Source organism: Carassius auratus, unplaced genomic scaffold, assembly GCF_003368295.1.
Source record: "Carassius auratus strain Wakin unplaced genomic scaffold, ASM336829v1 scaf_tig00000876, whole genome shotgun sequence".
NCBI lineage: Eukaryota > Metazoa > Chordata > Actinopteri > Cypriniformes > Cyprinidae > Carassius > Carassius auratus.
The window spans coordinates 59,506-78,830 of record NW_020523328.1 but is presented as its reverse complement, the minus strand read 5'-3'; the positions used below and the strand labels follow the sequence as shown (position 1 = coordinate 78,830).

Sequence of the window (19,325 nt, the reverse complement as noted above, 5' to 3'; positions counted from 1 at the left end):
GACAAACCCTTCTTTTCCTCTCACTCGTCTTTTATATGTTTTCATGCATGTAAGATGCAAAGAATCTTCTGGAAGAGTTCAGCTGAGCAAGATTTGCTTTTATACAAAGAGAAAACTGCAATGACCTCCGGCATTTTGAGGGGATTTCTCAGCAGTGCACAATAGAATACTTAAGGGTTGTCACATTTACTATTCTGTGAATTTTTTGTGGACCTTTAAGATGACAACCATTATGAAGCCCCACACATGACATGCTGAGGCAGGAAAAATAATTAGTTCCCAATACTTAATTTGTTGCCCTGTTTCAATTAAATCATCACCAGAAATTAAGAATTAATTTGTGGCCACGTTGTACTAATTTGTTCCTTATTTTTTAAATCAAAATGAGGGAACAAATTAGTAGCTACAACATGGCCACGATTTACTAAAAGGAGGAAACGGTTTAAGTGTTTCATATATTTATTTAGACATTTAATTATTTCAGCTGCTGTAAGGAAATGCTATAAACGATCTACCATCTGCAGGATCCTCACATGTGACCTGGACTTCTTTATGTTTATAGACGTGACGTAATGACGCAGCAACATGCTCGAATTTCCCGCGAAAACCTACCTGTACCTCTCAAATTAGAAAACATTATTACAGGATGACCGCTGTGAATCGGGCTAAAGTAAGGTGATCATTTTGAACACTGGCTTGTTATGTACTTGCTCAAATATTGATTTGGATAATTTTTATCCAAAAAAAGTTATGAACTGCAGCTTTACGTTTACACAGCACGGTGAATGAAATGGTGAACAATAATTTATTACAAAGAATTGATTGCCTTAGTCATCATGAGTTTATTTATTTTTATGTAAATACAGTACATTACTCCATGAACTCCAGCCTCAGACCAGTTTAACCAAAAAAAAAAAAAAAAAAATAGGAATGACTTGGAAGTTCTAGGAATTTTCTGCTTCAGATTGGTGAATTATTAAACAAGAGTTTAATCTGGTATATCATTTAGTGTCAATGATTTTCATTCTTGGGTAAAGTATTGGGTAAGTAAATTCCCCTCCTGTAATTAAAGATTTCTCAAATTTTTTAGACCTTAAATTCCAATAATATTCATAATTTAACGGTCAAGATTATCTGTGAGAAACTGAACATCAAATAAACAAAAAAAAAAAACATATATACCAATACCAAAAAGCAGAAATACATAAAAATACACAAATAGGTTAATGAAAGCACATGAAAGTTTACAGTTGCATCATTAAGTATTTCCAGCAGGTTATGACCCATGAATAGTCTCATCCAGAGTCACATTTAAAAGATTCAGTTTGTATTACAGCAACTTTCTGTTCTGGAGCTACTTTCTCTGAAGCAGGTGGAGCAGGTGCTGGTGGCGCTTCCACCATGGCTGCTTTTTTAGATGCTCCTGGATGATGAACACATTGAGCCAGAGTCATATAATGTTTCACTAAAACAGTGTTAATATCACAAGTGCATAAAGTATCACCATGTAAGTTTTACCTGTAAGATTTCTGTGGATGTGGTTGCACAGGATCACGCTGAGAAAAAAGACGAAACCGAGGCATCCGATGGCCAAACCACACACCAAAAAACTGTAAGTGCCTTTTTTCTGAATTAGCTAGAAGAAATTTGCTCAGGGTTATTTACTTCCTTAAAAAAAGTATTTCCCAAATGTTAGAACAGGAGCCTAAGAACTTACTGATCCAACCAACACCTGCAACGTCATCTCACCCATTCCAGCGGTTGTCACTAAGACTGTTGTTGCACATCCTGAAGAAAAAAAAGAGAAAGTGTGAGAAATTTGGCTTCATTTGTTCATAATTGTGGGGACCATCAGAGCAATCTGAAGTCTTGTGTAATAAATATATTTAGCTCTATTACAGTTTTTTTTTACACACAAAATCTTTACTTGTCAAACAATTTTTTGAAACACCAGAACCACACACTAAATTTGAAAAACCATACTAATTCTCTGCCTTTGCCTCAGTTTTAAATTAAATAAAACACATTTTCAATAATGGCTTTAGAATAGGCCTATAAATACACAACTACAGATGACTGATGTATTTATTTGTTTCGTACTGTACAAAACTGTATTCACAAACACAAATGCTTAAAGTAAAAAAAAAAAAAAAAAGTTTAGTTTCAATCTTGCTTTCATGTTTCCTGTGAATTTTTCAACATTCCTCTGCTAATAATTTCAGTCTTGCACAGAAATGTACATAGGAGCTCACGAAAGAAGAGATTTTGGTTTTGAATAACTGATATATCCAAAAATTACAACACAAGAATGTGTTTGCTTTTGAGTGATATTTTGAATGCTTGCTTCATTTTGCAAGTTATGTGAGGCATTTTGCGTTTTGTGTGTATTACTGTTGGATTTGTGAATAAAGTTTAAAAAAAAAAAATAGGCAAAGTTTAAAAAATGTGCATAAGGCAGTTGAACATCAGGAGGTTTTGTCATATTTTCTCACTTTTTGGGTCAAATTTGAATTCCTATAATAATACAATTTAAGAAATTTATAATATAAAATGACAAGTATTTGCAATTTAAAGTCTTTAATATAAATTCATAATATATAATTGCTTAGAAGTTATAGAATAATAACAACAAGTAATAATTTTTTTTTATTATAGAATATATAATATAAGAACGATAGTAAGTTAAAGGTCTCCACCATGATATAAAACATGAAATATCGTATGTGTGTGTGTAATTTACCACGGTACTCTAGGATGTCCTCAGTGTAGGCCACTAGGCAGGGAAAAACACTGCTGATGAAAAGCCCAAGCAAGGTCGTCCCAACAAACAGAAACACTCTGTTTGTGTAGAGGATCAGTAACAGCAGCAATGTTACAATCACACCAGCCTTAAGAGTGAGAGAAGTGAGAGGATTCACATTCAACAATCCTAAATCACTGATTCATTACATACTCAACAGCCAGTATACTGGTAAAAGTTTAGTTTGAGTGGATGAGTACTCTTTAGACATGAGCTGTACTGTATTGCAGATTTTGATAATAGATTACCAGGTTCACGACCAGCAGATGCACAGATCTGAATCGGTATGACAGCGGGATGGACACCAGTCGTCCAGCTGTGACAGCAGCCCAGAAGATACAGTTCAGGTACGCTGCCATTTTAGCGTGCAGAGACATGGGAGCCGAAACGGCATACGTATAAACAAATCCGGCGTAGACCCCCTAAAAATGAGGTTCAAGGGTCAATAGTAACTTGCAGTTCTCAAAAATATTCATAAAACTCATTGAGCTCACTCACCATAATACCTTCCGTCATGAATAAGACCAAACCGCCTAAGATGTGGATACCAAAAAATGTGACCGGTAACCCACGCAGGCTACCATTCATACAGCAGCTGAAGATGTTTCCATGTCCTCCATGATGAAAACCTATGGGGACCATAACAAAAAAAAAAACGTAAAACAAGTTGTGCACGAAAGCCGTACCTCAATGTTATGAGTCAGAAATTCAATCATATAAATGGTTTTACATGTCAGTGTCAGTCACCTACACTACTGTTTAAAAGTTTAAAAGGCTCAGTAGAATTGTTTTTGAACAAAATTAATATTTTATTAATCAGAAATGCATTAAACTGATCAAAAGGGACCGTAAGGACATTTTTTATGTTTACAGAAGATTTCTATTTTAAAAATCTGCTTTGAATGATCTTTTTATCAAAGAATCCTGGGAAGAAAGGTTATGGTTTTTCACAAAAAAAAAAAAACATTAAGCAATAAACTGTTTTCAACAATGAATAAGAAATGTTTCTTGAGCAGAAAATCAGCATATTAGAATGATTTCTGGATCATAAATCTTTCACAATATTGCTGTTTTGATTGTATTTTTGCTCAAATAAATGTAGCCTCAGTAAGCCTTCAATGATGTTTTATATTAAAGGGATAGTTCACCCAAAAATGAAAATTCTGTTATTAATTACCTTTCTGTGTCTGGGAACATTTCAGTGGCGTTGCTGTCTAAGATCAGAGAGATCTTGGAATTTAACAAAATCATCTTAATTTGTGTATCAAAGATGAACGAAGGTTTTATGTGTTTGGAACGACATGAGGGTGAGAAATTAATGACAGAATTTTCATTTTTCGGGTGAACTATCCCTCTAAGACTGCTGTTCACTTGTACCTGCATCGTCTGGTTCAGATATTTCTGTGCCTTCTGGTGCTTTAGTCTCCATGGCCAGCTCATCTTTGTCCAGCAGTCGGGGTGTGCTATTTGGGCAGAAGGGGAGCAGCTTCTCTTGGTACATCAGCACAAAAACTGCAATCGGCACGGGCAACTAGGAGAGAAAAACACTGAGATCTCACAGAGAGCCGTGACCTTCTGCACACCACACACAGGGCTATGCATCAGCTTACATTTATGAGAGCCATGATCCAGAAGGCATACGCCACGTTGGCCTTCTCCTCCAGCGGCTCTGAGTGTGGGGAACTCTCAGTGAGGATTACAGGTGACCTGAAGCAGGATCTGAAGTGGTGAATTATCTCTGTGGCATTTTCTGTGCTATTACTGCCCGGGCAGTGCTCTGATATGAAAGGGTCTGCAATCAGGGGGCTCACCAGAGCACCGAGCCCAATGAAGAAGTGCAGTGCCTGGAAAGAGAGTGAAGACACAGACAGGAAACTCAAATCAGAGCTGTCAATCTAAGGTGTTCATTTTATAAAATTGATTTAAAAATAATAATAATAATAATAATATATTCAATTATATGCCTATACAAACCACATTCCCCTCCCTAAAATGTTGCATAAAATAAAAAAAAGGAAAATATGGCACTATTTATTTATTTATTTTTGCATTGTGACATTAAAGGGTTAGGTAGAATTTTTTGGAGCATCGAAAATATATTTTGGTCCAAAAATAGCAAAAACTACAACTTTGTTCAGCGTTTACTGTTTAAGTACATGAATTACTCCGGGATATTGGTTTGCTTTAACTCAGAGGGACTGTCAGCCACATTAAACAAGTTAACAGCTTAAGTCATTTTTGGATTAATGCGTATTGGAGACGCAAACCGTTTAAAACAATTCAGTTCGATTTGGTGAACTGGTTCAAAAAGATCCGGTTACATCGAATGATTCTTTCGTGAACCGGCTATGACAAACTGCTTTGTTTTGAACTCTCTCACAACAGACACGGAAGAGAAGACAATGCTGAATAAAGTTGTAGTTTTTGCTATTTTTAGACCAAAATGTATTTTCGATGCTTGAAAAAATTCTAACTGACCCTTTGATGTCACATGGACTACTTTGATGATGTTTTTCTTACCTTTTTGGACATGGACAGTATACCGTACACACAGCTTCAATGGCTCTCGGACTAAATCTAAAATATCTTAAACTGTGTTCCGAAGATAAACGGAGGCCTTATGGGTTTGAAACGACATGAGGGTGAGTTATTAATGACATAATTTTTATTTTTGGGTGAACTATCCCTTTAATATCAGGACAGCTAAACATATCACCCCAGTTTTCTTTAAGTGTTTAGTATTTCCTTTCTTTTAAAGGAATTATTTTATTGTACTAATGTTATTTATTTTACTGTATCATAGTAAAATACGGTTTGCAAAGATTTTTAATTAAAATAAATTATCATTTTTTAAATACATTTTAAATTTATAGAAATTATGATGATTATAATAATTATCATTGATTATAATGCTTATATAAGATTTTGCATTACAGTAATGAGCATTTTTTTTTACAGATTTATTCTGTTTAAAATATTAACAGGATGAAGACACAAGAAGATTTATTTATTTATTTATTATGCTGTCAAACAATTAATCGCGATTAATCACATCCAAAATAAAACCTTTTTTTTACATAATATATGTGTGTGTGTACTGTTAATATTTATTATTTATTACACATTCAGTATATACTTTGAAAACATTTGCATGCGTATATTTATATACATATAATTTATATTATATATAAATATATTTAATATACAGACATAACATATTTTTTTATATATACTGAAATATATACATGCATGTGTGTGTATGTATATATATATAAATAATACATATAAACAGTACAAACACATATATTATGTAAACAAAAACTTTTATTTTGGATGCAATTAATCATTTGACAGCTGTGATTTATTTATTTATGGGGATGGCCTTGTGAGATTTATGACACTTTCTTGCATTTCTTGATTACTTTTCACATAAGCCTATACATTAAACAGACTTTCATACCAACTAGTTGAAATAAACACCGTAAAGAACCGAATGTATGGACTAGCACCTCTCCCGAGTGAGATATATGAAGATAAATATCTTTCCTCACCTGTAGAAAGATAGCAGAGTCTTTCTTATAAATGGACACCAGTTGGATGTTTGCAATAGTGTCGATGATGCCCATGGCCAGGCCTGACGCTGCCATAGCAACCGCCAGCAACAGCACATTATAGCAAAGTGGGATGATGGCAAAAACCACAGAGATGATGAGGGAGGAGAGGAAGAGAGCGATGAGGGCCCAGAACAACCTGAGAACACAACAAACATCATGAAAGCTTGATTACTTGTTATTTGTTAATCACACCTCTTTATTTCTCACATTTTTGCTTTTGTGTCAATTACAAATGCGAATGTAATTAAGATCTGGAGCAGATATCAGGACAGCTAAGTGAGCTCGCCGCTTAATATCCACAACATGATGTTCATCTGCATTTCATACAGAGTCATAAAGTGTATTTTATTTATGTTTTCATGTGTCTGACAGCTAGTCAGACAGTCAGTATAGTGCTGCACAAGTAATTCAAATTTTTCTTTTTACAGTGAAATGTTCCAAAAGTGATTAATTCTGTTTTAATTGGACATTTTTATTTTCATTTGTTAATAATAATAATTTTCATGAAAAAAAATAAACTTTAATTGTATTTCCCCAAATGGTGTAGGTCTAATGATTTTTTCCCTGTGGGTACTGCAAGATATCTGTAAAATACAGTAGATACATGTCTTTAAAACTATAATAATTATATAATATAATATGACTTATATTTATATATTTTTATATATTTTTTTGAATATAATTGTATTTTTTATATAATATAATTATTTATATAATTTTAGTTTTACGTTTTTTTTTTTTATCATTTTAAACAAGTTATATAAATAATCATAGGTCTTAGCTTCATCCTTATGCGGCAATTCACAGCTCAAGAGTTTGTTTAAGAGACTTGGTGAGAGTGAAAGAATATTTTATTGCACTGTGTTCAGATCACATGTGTTGAGGATATCAAGAAGTTTCAGGCTGAAAGCTGACATGGAGCATTGCAATAAATCTGTGTTAAACTATAAAGCGGCCGTGATGAAAGGTCAACCAACATCTGAGACTCACAAGGTTAATCTTGAAAAAAAGAGGGACAGAAAGTGCATAAACTGTACTCTCTAGGCTAGAGTGTAATCCACTCTGCCTTTTACTGTGTCTGCCATGAACTGAATATCTAAAGAGAAACTAAACTACAGCATGTTTCCCAAACAGTGTGGTAACAGAGAGTTTCTCTTGATGCAGATGTCCATCTCCCGTGGTCTCCTCATACAGTTTCTCAGCAGAGACTCACTGCTCTACTCACGTTTTTGTGAAAGCTCCTCCAATCGAGCTCCCGATGAGCAGGCAGAACTGCTGGGAGAAGAACACCCAGGTGATCTCCTGTAACGTGGATCCAGTCTGGCATTTCAGATCTTGGATCGTTGGCCCCAGAAAGGCTATGCTCAGTCCAAAGCTGAAGAACACACTCCAGTATGTCAGTGTATGTTGACAGTTCCTTCTGAAAAGTGTTAATATACGCTCCTCAATTAACATAGCGTGAAAATCTCCAATCAATTCCACTCACAGCTGTAATTCTTGTAGTCCTGGTGTCTGGATGTTTCTTTACGATTTTCAGATAATTTGCTTAGATGACAGATCACTGAATAGAAGATATTTTCTCGCTTTTATATTCCTTCACTCCTCCCATTTCATGAACCTTTGTGCGGTGCTTCTGAAGTTAATGCCTAAAAATCACCTCTCAACAGAGCTCTTCGAAACTGTCAATGATTTTCAGTTCAACTGTCAATGATTTTGATTCTCAATGAGAGACGTGGATCACAATGTGATAATCTGAACACCACTGGACCACTTATATTACATCAGCAGGCTTTATGGGACATTATGTCTGCATGATTTCAAGAAGAAACAATTTCTAAAAGAGCATTTCTAAGTCATTTCTAAAGGTTGGCTATAAATGCTATGGTTGGGGCATGAATGGATTGTTACAAGGCTCACATCATTGATTTAAGTTTATTCTACAAAATAATTCAGAGAGCCAGTGGGACAATCATTAGCTTTGTAAAATGACAAAGTGTTACTTATATACAGTACTTGTTAAACAATGTCCTATGAACCCATCCTAATGTTTGTTTGAAATGTTCAAACCCATATGTTTATAAGGTCCAGGTGAAGACCTGCAGGTTTAGATGCACATCCCTTTAAAGAATAGAAGTTACAAATAATGAAAATACTCACCCTATAGTGTCAAATCTACACGACTGATTTTATTCTGCAGAATATAAAAAAAAAAAAATATTTTAATTCAAGATTAAATATATTATTTGTATTTTTTCATTTTTAAATAACTAACTTTATTTATTTTATAATTCATTATACAGACAGACAGAGATATATAGATAGATAGATAGACAGACAGACATATAGACAGACAGACAGACATGTAGAGATAGATAGATAGATAGATAGATAGATAGATAGATAGATAGATAGATAGATAGATAGATAGATAGATAGATAGATAGATAGATAGATAGATAGATAGACAGACAGACATATAGACAGACAGACATGTAGAGATAGATAGATAGATAGATAGATAGATAGATAGATAGATAGATAGATAGATAGATAGATAGATAGATAGATAGATAGATAGATAGATAGATAGATAGATAGATAGATAGATAGATAGATAGATAGATATAAAGACAGATAGACAGACAGAAGTTTTTAAAGTTTTAGTAGATTAATCACATTTAGTTACTGTGGAAATAAAACTATATAAATACAATTAATAATCAGGTTAATCATATAATAACTACAAACTGCAACAACATTGCAATAAATTCACACATTGAAGGAATCTCAAGGCTCTGTGGACCTACAGTCCAAAACTTTTACTTTAACGTCTTGTATTTATTAACAGAGAATATTTTTTCTTGCATGTAAGGCTTGATTATTCATTTCTTATTGTAACTTGCAACTTTTGGGATTGTTGAGCTGCACTGAGTTCTGCATTTAGTTTACACTGCTTTGTTACACTCTATATTGTCTAGTGAGAATAAGAGGAAGCATTTATATTTCTGCAAAGCAAAACTTTCTTAAAAGTCAAGTTCAAATCAAGCAGATGCACAACATACAAAATGTGTTCAAATCTGCATAGGTTGCCTTTCAGGGACCCATTTGGGAGTTTGCAACAGACGTGCATATTTCTCCTAGCAACAAAAACCTTTCAGTGGCTGTCAAACCATGATCCACTGATGCAGCTATTTTCAAACATTTATTGGGCTCATGCACACATGCATGCTGATTTCTTCTTTATCAAGTCTGATTAGATAACAATAGCCAGTAATGCTATGAAACCAAACAGAGAGCAATCTGATTTAGGGAACGTATAAAATGGCTGTCTTCGATCTTAGAGGAGAGGAAGCTGCATGACAGATGTGTGCTTTTATAATGGACATTGATTAACACGTTTAAGCACTTTCACATTTCCTAAAGCTAACTGAAAGTGACTTATTGCAAAGTAATTGCAGACTAGACCTCAAATATGTCTGACATTCTGAATGAAGACATGTTAATTTTCAACATAGCCATCATTCTGTGAATTGCAGAATTGTGTGATTACAGAGATCTGAGGAGAAGTCGTTATATTTCTATGTTCGGCCTCAGTCATATGGCAGCATCAGAAGAAGGAGGCATCATTTGTCTCATCAGCATGACGCAGCTCTGAAGCATCAGAGACCAAATGAAATTGATTGCAAAGTGATTGTCTAACAGAGGCTGCAATTTGTCAAATCCATAATTATTATTAATGCATCGCCCTGTTGTTATCAGATACCACATATTTCATTTGCCTTGCAGTTTTGGCATCAGCTGCTGTACTAAAAAATGGATAATTCATTTGTCCACATTTAGTGGTGGAAAATTGTTTAAAATAATAATAAAAAAAAAGCTTTTTTATATTTATCAACAGACAATGTTCCAATGTCTCTTGAGCAAAAGTAGATGTATATACAAGAGCATTGGTTATGAGCACCAGTTAACCATTGTTGTATTTTAATGACAGGATGATATGTGCAATGCAAAAGGTCATGGGATGTTAAAATTTTGCAAATTGAGATGAGAAAGGGAAACCTGTTATACGTGACAAACAAATGTTTGCTTTCTTTGTTTCATCTTGACCAGATAGATACCCACCCTAGTTCTTCCACCCTAACGTTCTTGCAGTTTTACACAAGAAAATATTGAAATGACCAAAATACAGTGTATAAAAAATACAATAGAAAAAATATTTAGCTGTTCTTTTGAACTTTCCAGTTGATTATATATCTGCTCAAATTAGGCTCTGTCATTTCATGCACGAGAACATGATCCATCACAGTAGCTCTGATTTCATCTGAAATGAATGTTCTTTGTATTGCTCTTCATCCTCCTCCTCTTCAGCAACCTCGAATATGCACTCTTTCTCTACCTCTCAGATTGCTATCCGTTGTTGATTGATGCACCCGTGCCATCTGAAACAAGTGTGAACAATTTTTAATTATTAACAATGAGCTGTGTTGCAGTTGTGCTTGAGTTTAGGGTTTTGCATCACAAGTCTATCACAGTGTAAATTGTGTTTTAGTGAGAATGTGTTTAGAGTTTTGTAAAAAAAGAAATGCATAAGTTCTGCAAACAGTGTCTAAACTGCTTGAACTGGTTTTGCAGAAAGAGTGATTGCTTTGATAAAGTGGTTTAGGCTATTGAGAATTTGGTCCAGAGAATTGGTTTTAGTGTCTTAGATAATGTGGAAAACTAATTATTGGTGAAAATAATTGTGTCTTCTTCTTGTCTCCACTAGGTGTCATATTATAATGACATCTAATCAATGAAGTACTGTGAAACAAGGCAAAAAAAAAAAAAAAAGATTTTATACAGTAACTGAACATTTAGGAGCCAATTTATTATTATAGTTCATTCTTCTTTCTTTTTCTTTTTTTTCTTTTTACAATTGCTTGCACACTAAAATGAAAAATAACACACCGTTAGAGAATCCTTACACTCAAAGAGCAAAACCTTAGATTAGATTTTGCCATTTCAAGACACTGCTTTCCAAAATAGCACACCTATATACCAACCCAGGCTACAGTATACCATTAGAAGATTAGAAATGTTACATGTGTTTAAGATTGAACAACTCAGTGTGTAAGTGGTTCAAACAGAATCAGATTGTATGAACCACGTGTGTGCCATATGGTTGTCAAAATTGAGTTTTGTTAAATTCTAAAGTTTTGAATTAAGTGCTTCATTTTGCAAAAGATCTGAGGTGTTTCGCTACTTTTGCATGTGGATGTGTGAATTGTGTGTTGTATTCTGACAAGAAGAACCTTGTTTTTAAAATCATGCTTAAAGGGGGGGTGAAATGCTCGTTTTCACTCAATATCATGTTAATCTTGAGTACATGTAGAGTAGTACTGCATCCTTCATAAATCCAAAAAGTCTTTAGTTTTATTATATTCATAAGAGAAAGATAATCTGTACCGATTTTTCCCGGAAAAACCCGAGCGACTGGAGGCGTGACATATGGGCGGAGCTAAAGAATCACGAGCGCGAATAGGCTTTTGCGTTGAGAGCATGTGGAAGCTGTGACATTATCGTGAGGGAAAACCCATCATCCAAAACAAACCATGGCTTACAGCCAGATTCAGCCGTTTATTTATGATCCAGAGGCTGAAACTGAACGAGAGCAGCAGCAGCAACGACCCGCTCCGAGGGTCTCTGGCATGGGAGGGGACGCTCTAACAAGGAGGCAGAGATATTTGAAGCAGTTTTACTCACCGCCTGCGGTTCCAACACACGATCGTGACCCTTTTTCCTTGGGATTGCATCATACTTAAGAAATAAACAATACGCAAATCCGTCGTCAAACTGGGCCTTGTTTATAAAACAAGCATCTTCGAAATGCAGAGAACCAACAAAAACACTTGCACAACTCCGTTGATGCTCTGTAAAAATAAACTCCATCCACTGGTCCCTTAATGCTGTTTTTTTTTTTGGTAATCTGTGCAGGGTTGTCTTGCCCTGGCAACCAAAAACACACTCCTTTTATGACTTTTCGCGACGCTCTCGCTCTGATCAGTGAATGTCTCTGCTGTGCTCTGCTATACAGGAGCGCGTGCTCTTCCGGCAGAAGTGCCTTAGCACCCATATAAGGAAATTCCGCTCCATCTAACGTCACACAGAGCCATACTCGAAAAAAACTTTCCGAAACTTGTGACAAACCGGAAGGAGTATCTTTGGAACAAAAATACTCCTTCAAACGTACAACTTAATTTTTGAAACTTTGTCCATGTTTAGCATGGGAATCCAACTCTTTAACAGTGTAAAAAACTCAGTATGCATGAAATAGCATTTCACCCCCCCTTTAAGCAATCATAAAAAAATTCTAAATTAGTCACAGCTTCTGCACATTTTTAATTTATTGTCATATTACTATTGTCAAATACATAAATGTATTTTAAAGTTTAAATATCTGTTTAAATCAGAAAATAGAAAACAGAAAATAAATAAAACATTTGAGTTAATATTATAATAATCATAACAATATATAAAAACATTTGGGCAAAATATTTTTCATGATTTTTAATAGTAATTAAGCCCTCTGCATTTAAGCCCTCACACATACACACCTTTGTGTGTCACATATAACATGTGTTCATGTTACATTTAACGGTCAATATTTTACTTTATGAAATCTGTTAAATTTGATACCAAATACTATATTGAAATAACATTTAAAGAAAGAAACAGCTCTCTTGCTTCTTCATTGTATAAATGCTTTTTATAATATAAAATGTACATTTTATATTTTCTACATTTAGACAAATATTTGAAATATTTTGAGAAAAGTGACAAAAAAAAGTTACAAGAAATTACTCTTTTTGCTTTTTTGAATAGCAAAATAAAGCAGTACCTGATAAAAGACAGAAAGTCATACTTTAGTTGTGTCACTGAACAATTATTTACTAATTCCTCAGTCAGAACTATTTACACACACACACACACACACACACACAACTCACAAACACCCAGACTCTTTTCCTTAATTCATCCAGACATATCTGCTGATATTTGGTATGGGTGCCACGTCAGGGTTGTGCAGCTGGTATGACCCTCCTCCCCTGCCTGACATTTAGCAACACTTTAACTCCCAGCAAATGCACTGATGTGTGTGCACACTTAAACTGAGGATAATTAGAAATCTGTACACAATAATTGTTTGACTCTTCCACGGTGAATTTTTAATTATCTCACACAGTTAATCTTTCTATCTCTCTCTCTCTCTCTCTCTCTCTCTCTCTCTCTCTCTCTCTCTCTCTCTCTCTCTCTCACACACACACACACACACACACACACACACACACACACACACACAAATATTGTAACTAAAGCTGTACAGTTACAGCAGGGGTAGCATGGACCTGACATTATCCCAGTCTGAGGGGTTTCCCAAAGGACAGGCTGACGTTACATCCAAAAAATCAGATAATGAAAGAAAAGACAAATCAAGAAAACCAGAATTAATACCTTTTGGTCAAATGTTACTCTGAACCCAAGTTATCTTCAACAAATGCTCTCCAGTGTACAATACAAGGCATAAAAAAGCCTTCCCAAGGCTTTAAAGGCAATAAAATCAAAACGAGATTTTTCAACATCTATCACACAGACCTCAACCACAACAAATCAATCTATTCCACCTTGACACACCAAGGTAGACTATCTATCCCACCGGCAGGAGCAGGACCATATCCTATATGCTTTTTCTGAAACCCAATTCTCCTCCTCCAAACAAGATAAATGAGAGGCATGAGATGGGGCTTCGGTGGTGTTTGCAGGTTGGTTACAGGCGGATTGTTCTGTCATAATTAGAGCTCTATAGACTTCAGTGTGCTGCTGCTCTGTGTATCTGACTGAGATTGAACGGAGACCTGGAACAGGAATGCATCTTTCACTTTGCACCCTATTATTGCTCTATCATGTTTTAGCATGCACCCTTTTGCCTCAGTATCATGTTTTAGTAGCCTAAACTATTAGCACTGACTGGATAATACTTCACTATGCATCCTGAATCATGCTTGTGTATTTAAACTGTTTGTACTGTATAATGCTTTAGTGTACAACTTATTAGCATTGCATCAGTATACATCCGCCTAACCTGATTTTACCAAGTGAGACATGTTCCTGGGACAACATCGTTGTTGACCCTGGAACAACATTGTGATTAACTAATCAGATTTGAAGAACCAGTTTATAGATTTTGTGAAGTTTATGCTTAAAATCAGTGTTTGGTGCTTGTACATCAGTGTCATTCATCTATCATTTCCTCTGATTTTAGGGATTACTCATGGTTAAGGTTAGGTTTAGGTGTAGGGATATGGTTAAGAATATATTTTTGGAGTAAAATGTTGTTCCAGGGTCAACAAAATATGTTGACCTAGGAACACATCGGACACATCCTCGCATCCATGCTTTAATATACAAACTATAAGCACTGTATCATATGTCAGTATATAAACTTTTAGCACTGTATCATACTTTTGGTATGCAACCTTTATCATGGTTTAAAATACAATCTATTAGCCCTATATCATTCTTTAGTATTCAGACTATTAGCATTGTAATATGTTTTAGTTAGTATAAAAACCATTATCCCTGTCATACTTTAGTATATGAACTATTAGCATCATGCTTTAGTATATGAGTTATTAGCACTTTAGCATAAACTGTTAGCACTGTATCATACCTTAGTATGCATTTTGTATCTTGCTTAAGTATTCAAACTATCAGCACTGTATCATGCTTCAGTACGTACACTTTATGTTCTTTATGTACTTTTTTATTATGCATCAGTATGCACCCTATAGTAAAATAACTATCAGCACTATCATTCTTTAGTATAGGAACCATTTGAACTAAAGTATACAAACTATTGAATCATACTTTAGTATACACCCTGTATTACACTGTATTATACAAACTTCTAGCATTATATCATGCTTCAGTATGCACACTTTATAACACTTTAGTATTCAAATTATTAGCTTTAATATACAAACTATTTACAATACATCACGCTTTAGTATAAAACTACAGTGTTATAATTATAACACACTTTAGTATACAATTTATAAACATTATATCATGCTTTAGTATCATTACTATTAGCACTGTAGCACACTTTAGAATAGTTAGTAAGTTCTGTCATGAAACTCTAGATGGCACAGTCCAGCAGGTTCAAACACAGTCTGACATTAGATCGTTATTAAAATTGCACAGCTGATTGGTTACTTTTCATATCTAAGTTATACTTCTAATATGCTTTAGTGTACATACTTTTTTTAATTGAATTACAATGTAGTATTCATCCTATTCTCTGGGGCAGTTTAATAAAAGTGTGTCAGTTTAATGTTTGTATTTGAAATGTAAAGAATCATGAAAGGCATGCTAGGGGAAAAAAATGAAGGTAAATCATATTTGCTGTTCAGCCAGCTGTTCAGACTGATGTAAACCATCTGTGTAGATCTGAGACAAAAGCAGGCTTCCTTGCACACAAGAGCAGGCCTGTGTGATGATCACAACTTTGAACACCATCTAAATATGCAGATTAAGAGGAAGATGCTCTGGAGGTTTCTTAGAGGTTTAGATTGTGCTTGCACACAGCCGTCTGGCTGAGAGAAGATAAAATGGCCACAATTCTGATGAGACGCCTCTCGATTTTGGCATCCACAACAGCCACAATTTGTTTTGAGCCTGCCTTTTAGGACCACATGAAAAACAAAGTCCCACTGAACATCTCTTGCCAAAATGCCCCACAAAACCATACTTGCTCATACACAATCTAGAAAGCTTTTGTATAACAGATCTGAAACATCCAGAAATGCTACACAATGCTTTTTATATGCAAGCAGGCTTACTTTAATGATCCTCATTTTCAAATAACCTTGAGCAGCGAGTCTATCGTAAAGCCATGACCAGATTACCAGCACATCTGATGGATAATGAATAATTATAGCTCCAGGCCTGGTTAATTATTGACGGTTTTGATATGTGAGGTGAGTATCAATGGATGGATATGAAAATCTACATGCTGCTTGATCTCATAGACAGTCTGGACGGGTGTTCTGGCCTGCTGATAAGTCTTTCATTACGACACCCTCTTGCCCCTGGAGCCTTCATCCTCCCCTGCTCCTCCTCCCCTCCCCCCGGCTGTGTCCTCGCTTAAAATAGAGCTACAAACAGACTGGACCTGACCAGACTGACAGCTGAGAAGAGAGAGAGAGCGGAGAAAAGATGAAGAGAGAGAAGAGAAATTAACTCTTGACAAGCATCACACATCCTTTTGTATGTAAAGCAGTGATGTTGTGTGGTTTTGAGGTCATCTATATGCTAGTGTTTACACCAAGAATGATACCATAAAGATAACTCTCACTATATTAGCATCTATACTGAGCTCTTTAAATTGGGTGATTTTGATTGGCTGCCAATGTTTTTATTATTTACTGACTGAAAAAAAAATGTTTTGAAAGTGATTTCAACTATTTTGTTTTTATTTCTCATTAAAAAATAAATAAATAAATAAAAATCTTCATGAATGATCTTGCACACAAGGATGTGTTGGATGTGTTCGTCCAATCAAATGCGCTCTAGAATGAGAATGTCTCGCCCTAGAACTTGCAAGTACAAATAATAATTAATCCGTCTGAATAAGTGTATTTGCCTCTATATAGTAAGTGAAAAACATTTTATGAAAAGAGAATTCATATTTATAAAATAGTCAATTAAAAGCACTTGAATGACTTAAATGAAGTAAGATTCATTCTGAAGTGTGCATCTGATGAACACTTTACCATCCCACGAGGCCAGATGAGAGGATTTGTGAATGGCACTCACATGAAACTGACAAAATGTTGGATACTTTGAATTTCATTTATACTAATGATATTTATTATATATAGTACTTTTTAACGGTCACGATCAGGTTAGTTTAAACCTGAAATTTTGTGTGTTCAAACAGTGTTTGTCAATCTTTAAAGCACAGAAGATATTTTGAAGTATGATGGTAATATGTATGGGAAAAATACTCAATGGCTACCAGCAACTGGAAAATTCTTCAAAATATCTTCTTTTGTGTTCAAAAGAAGTAGTAAATTCAAACAGATTTAGAACAAGTGGAGGGGGCGTAAATTTCAATTTTCGGGTGAACTGTTCCATTAACACTTTTGTTGTTGTTTATATATTATTTAGTTTTTAGGTTTAATTATTAATTTATTTTATGGTTTAATTATTGCATAGATGTTAAAGGGATAATAAAGAGGTCATAAAGTTATGTCATTCATTTTTCATTAAATTACCACCAAAGATAAATGTAAATGTCCTTGCAATAAATGTCATAATTTACTCACACTCATTTATTCCAAACTTTCTTAATTCTTTTGAGGCAAGAAATCTGACTCACAAGAATGATTCATTCATAAATCGCTACAGCTTTGATACTTTTATGAACTCACCAAGCAGAGCCAAGGCATATGTCAATATTTTTCCATGAATAATGACTTAAATTTCCATCTTTTCCTCACACAATCATTTTTATATCCCTTTGGAAGACTGTAATACAGTGCACAAGTCATTTGAACCACATTTATGGTGCTTTTTTTCTCATTTACTTTTATTACAGGTTTATTTAAAAAGAGAGGCCATAACATTAAAAAAAAACATTTTATGGGTTCTACAAAAGAAAACATGAAAGTGAGTAATTAATGACCTTTATGCACATAAAAAACAAATGAAAACGATCATTAAAAAAAAGAAATGAAGGGTTGGACGTGGTTGTTGAGCTTGTGGACAGGATTTAAGTGATCTAAATGATTCGAGAATTGGATTAAACCACTTATGAAACGTTGATGAAAAATGTCAAGGTCCAAAATGAAATATGACCATGAATGAATATTTCACTTTAAGACGATTTGTACTAATAGACACCCAGTATGTGTCTATATTACAATATTACAATTGTGAGAATTGGTCCATGTACTAAAGTTTTACCAAAAACACGTAATATGAATTTCCATTTCTTGGAGACTTTTTAGTTTTAACCTAAATTAGGCCACTCATACCAACACATTCCATATTGAATAGTCAGTCAACCCATTTCTGTTCAGAGATATTTTATTGTAAGAGACCTAATGTAGACCAAAAATCACAATTAAGGCGCCACCAACCAAGCCTAACGGACCAGATCATGTGTAAAAGGATTTCCACTCTCATTTCACTCCTTTGTCAACAGCGTGAGGCAGGGTGGCTAAAGAGGAGGAAAAAATGCAGGAAAGGTAACTTGCAAGATCGTCCTTGCAAGGAATTTGGCACACACAAACAAAGAAATACCTCCAAGAACAAAATGTCAATTTTTTTTCCTGCATCGATGCACAGATATCACAAGCTTACAGAACAGGGATTCAGTGACACTCTGTCATATTTGTCAAGTTTTTTTTTTCCATGCATTACACTCAACCTTTCAAATGTCATCAAAACTCAAAGCTTCACAACTAAAAAAGTTATTGAACTTGATCGAACCGAGTGCAGAGCCCAGAGGCACGCGGCTCCTCGAGGGAAGCAGCTGGTGAAGTTGAGAGTGCTGAAAGACTCACATGGCTAACCTCAGTGTACTCGCTCTCTCTCTCTTTACCTCAGCCCTGCTGCCAGCTCTCTAGCCAAGCGAGACAGATCACTCCCAGCAAACGCTAGTAGAGGGAAAATGGGAGAAAAACAAAGATTGGGGGTAACACAAGAGGGATTCGATGAATGGGATAAGACAGCGTTTTAAGATGGTGGGAGCATAACTTTGAGATAAGACTCGAGACATTTCAGCACATACCTGTATCGTGTATCATGAGCAACATAAAGGACAGACAAAGGAATATATTAAATTGCTGCTTATTGCGTCACAGTTT

The 19,325-nt window shown here is 34.9% G+C and overlaps 1 protein-coding gene across 1 annotated transcript; it reads right to left on the bottom strand.

Moving 5' to 3' along the window:
• Nucleotides 1–822: 822 nt before the first annotated feature.
• On the bottom strand, nt 823–7,989 carry mfsd4ab (major facilitator superfamily domain containing 4Ab). The gene is made up of 10 exons (XM_026242072.1): nt 7,640–7,989; nt 6,352–6,550; nt 4,411–4,644; nt 4,178–4,331; nt 3,299–3,429; nt 3,049–3,222; nt 2,741–2,888; nt 1,718–1,788; nt 1,519–1,636; nt 823–1,423 (listed from the first exon to the last, which is right to left on the bottom strand). Exons 1-10 carry the CDS (start codon nt 7,867–7,869, stop codon nt 1,296–1,298), a joined length of 1,587 nt encoding a protein of 528 aa, XP_026097857.1. The 5' UTR covers nt 7,870–7,989; the 3' UTR covers nt 823–1,295.
• Between the last annotated feature and the right edge of the window lie 11,336 nt (nt 7,990–19,325).

Excerpts from the sequence above, each read along its gene's own strand:
- mfsd4ab (XM_026242072.1), bottom strand. The coding sequence starts at position 7,869 with ATGTTAATTGAGGAGCGTATATTAACACTTTTCAGAAGGAACTGTCAA. Across the intron at positions 3,430-4,177 it reads ATCTGAACCAGACGATGCAG|GTTTTCATCATGGAGGACAT; the intron begins GTACAAGTGAAC and ends TGGTCCCCATAG. Across the intron at positions 1,424-1,518 it reads CATCCACAGAAATCTTACAG|GAGCATCTAAAAAAGCAGCC; the intron begins GTAAAACTTACA and ends TTCATCATCCAG.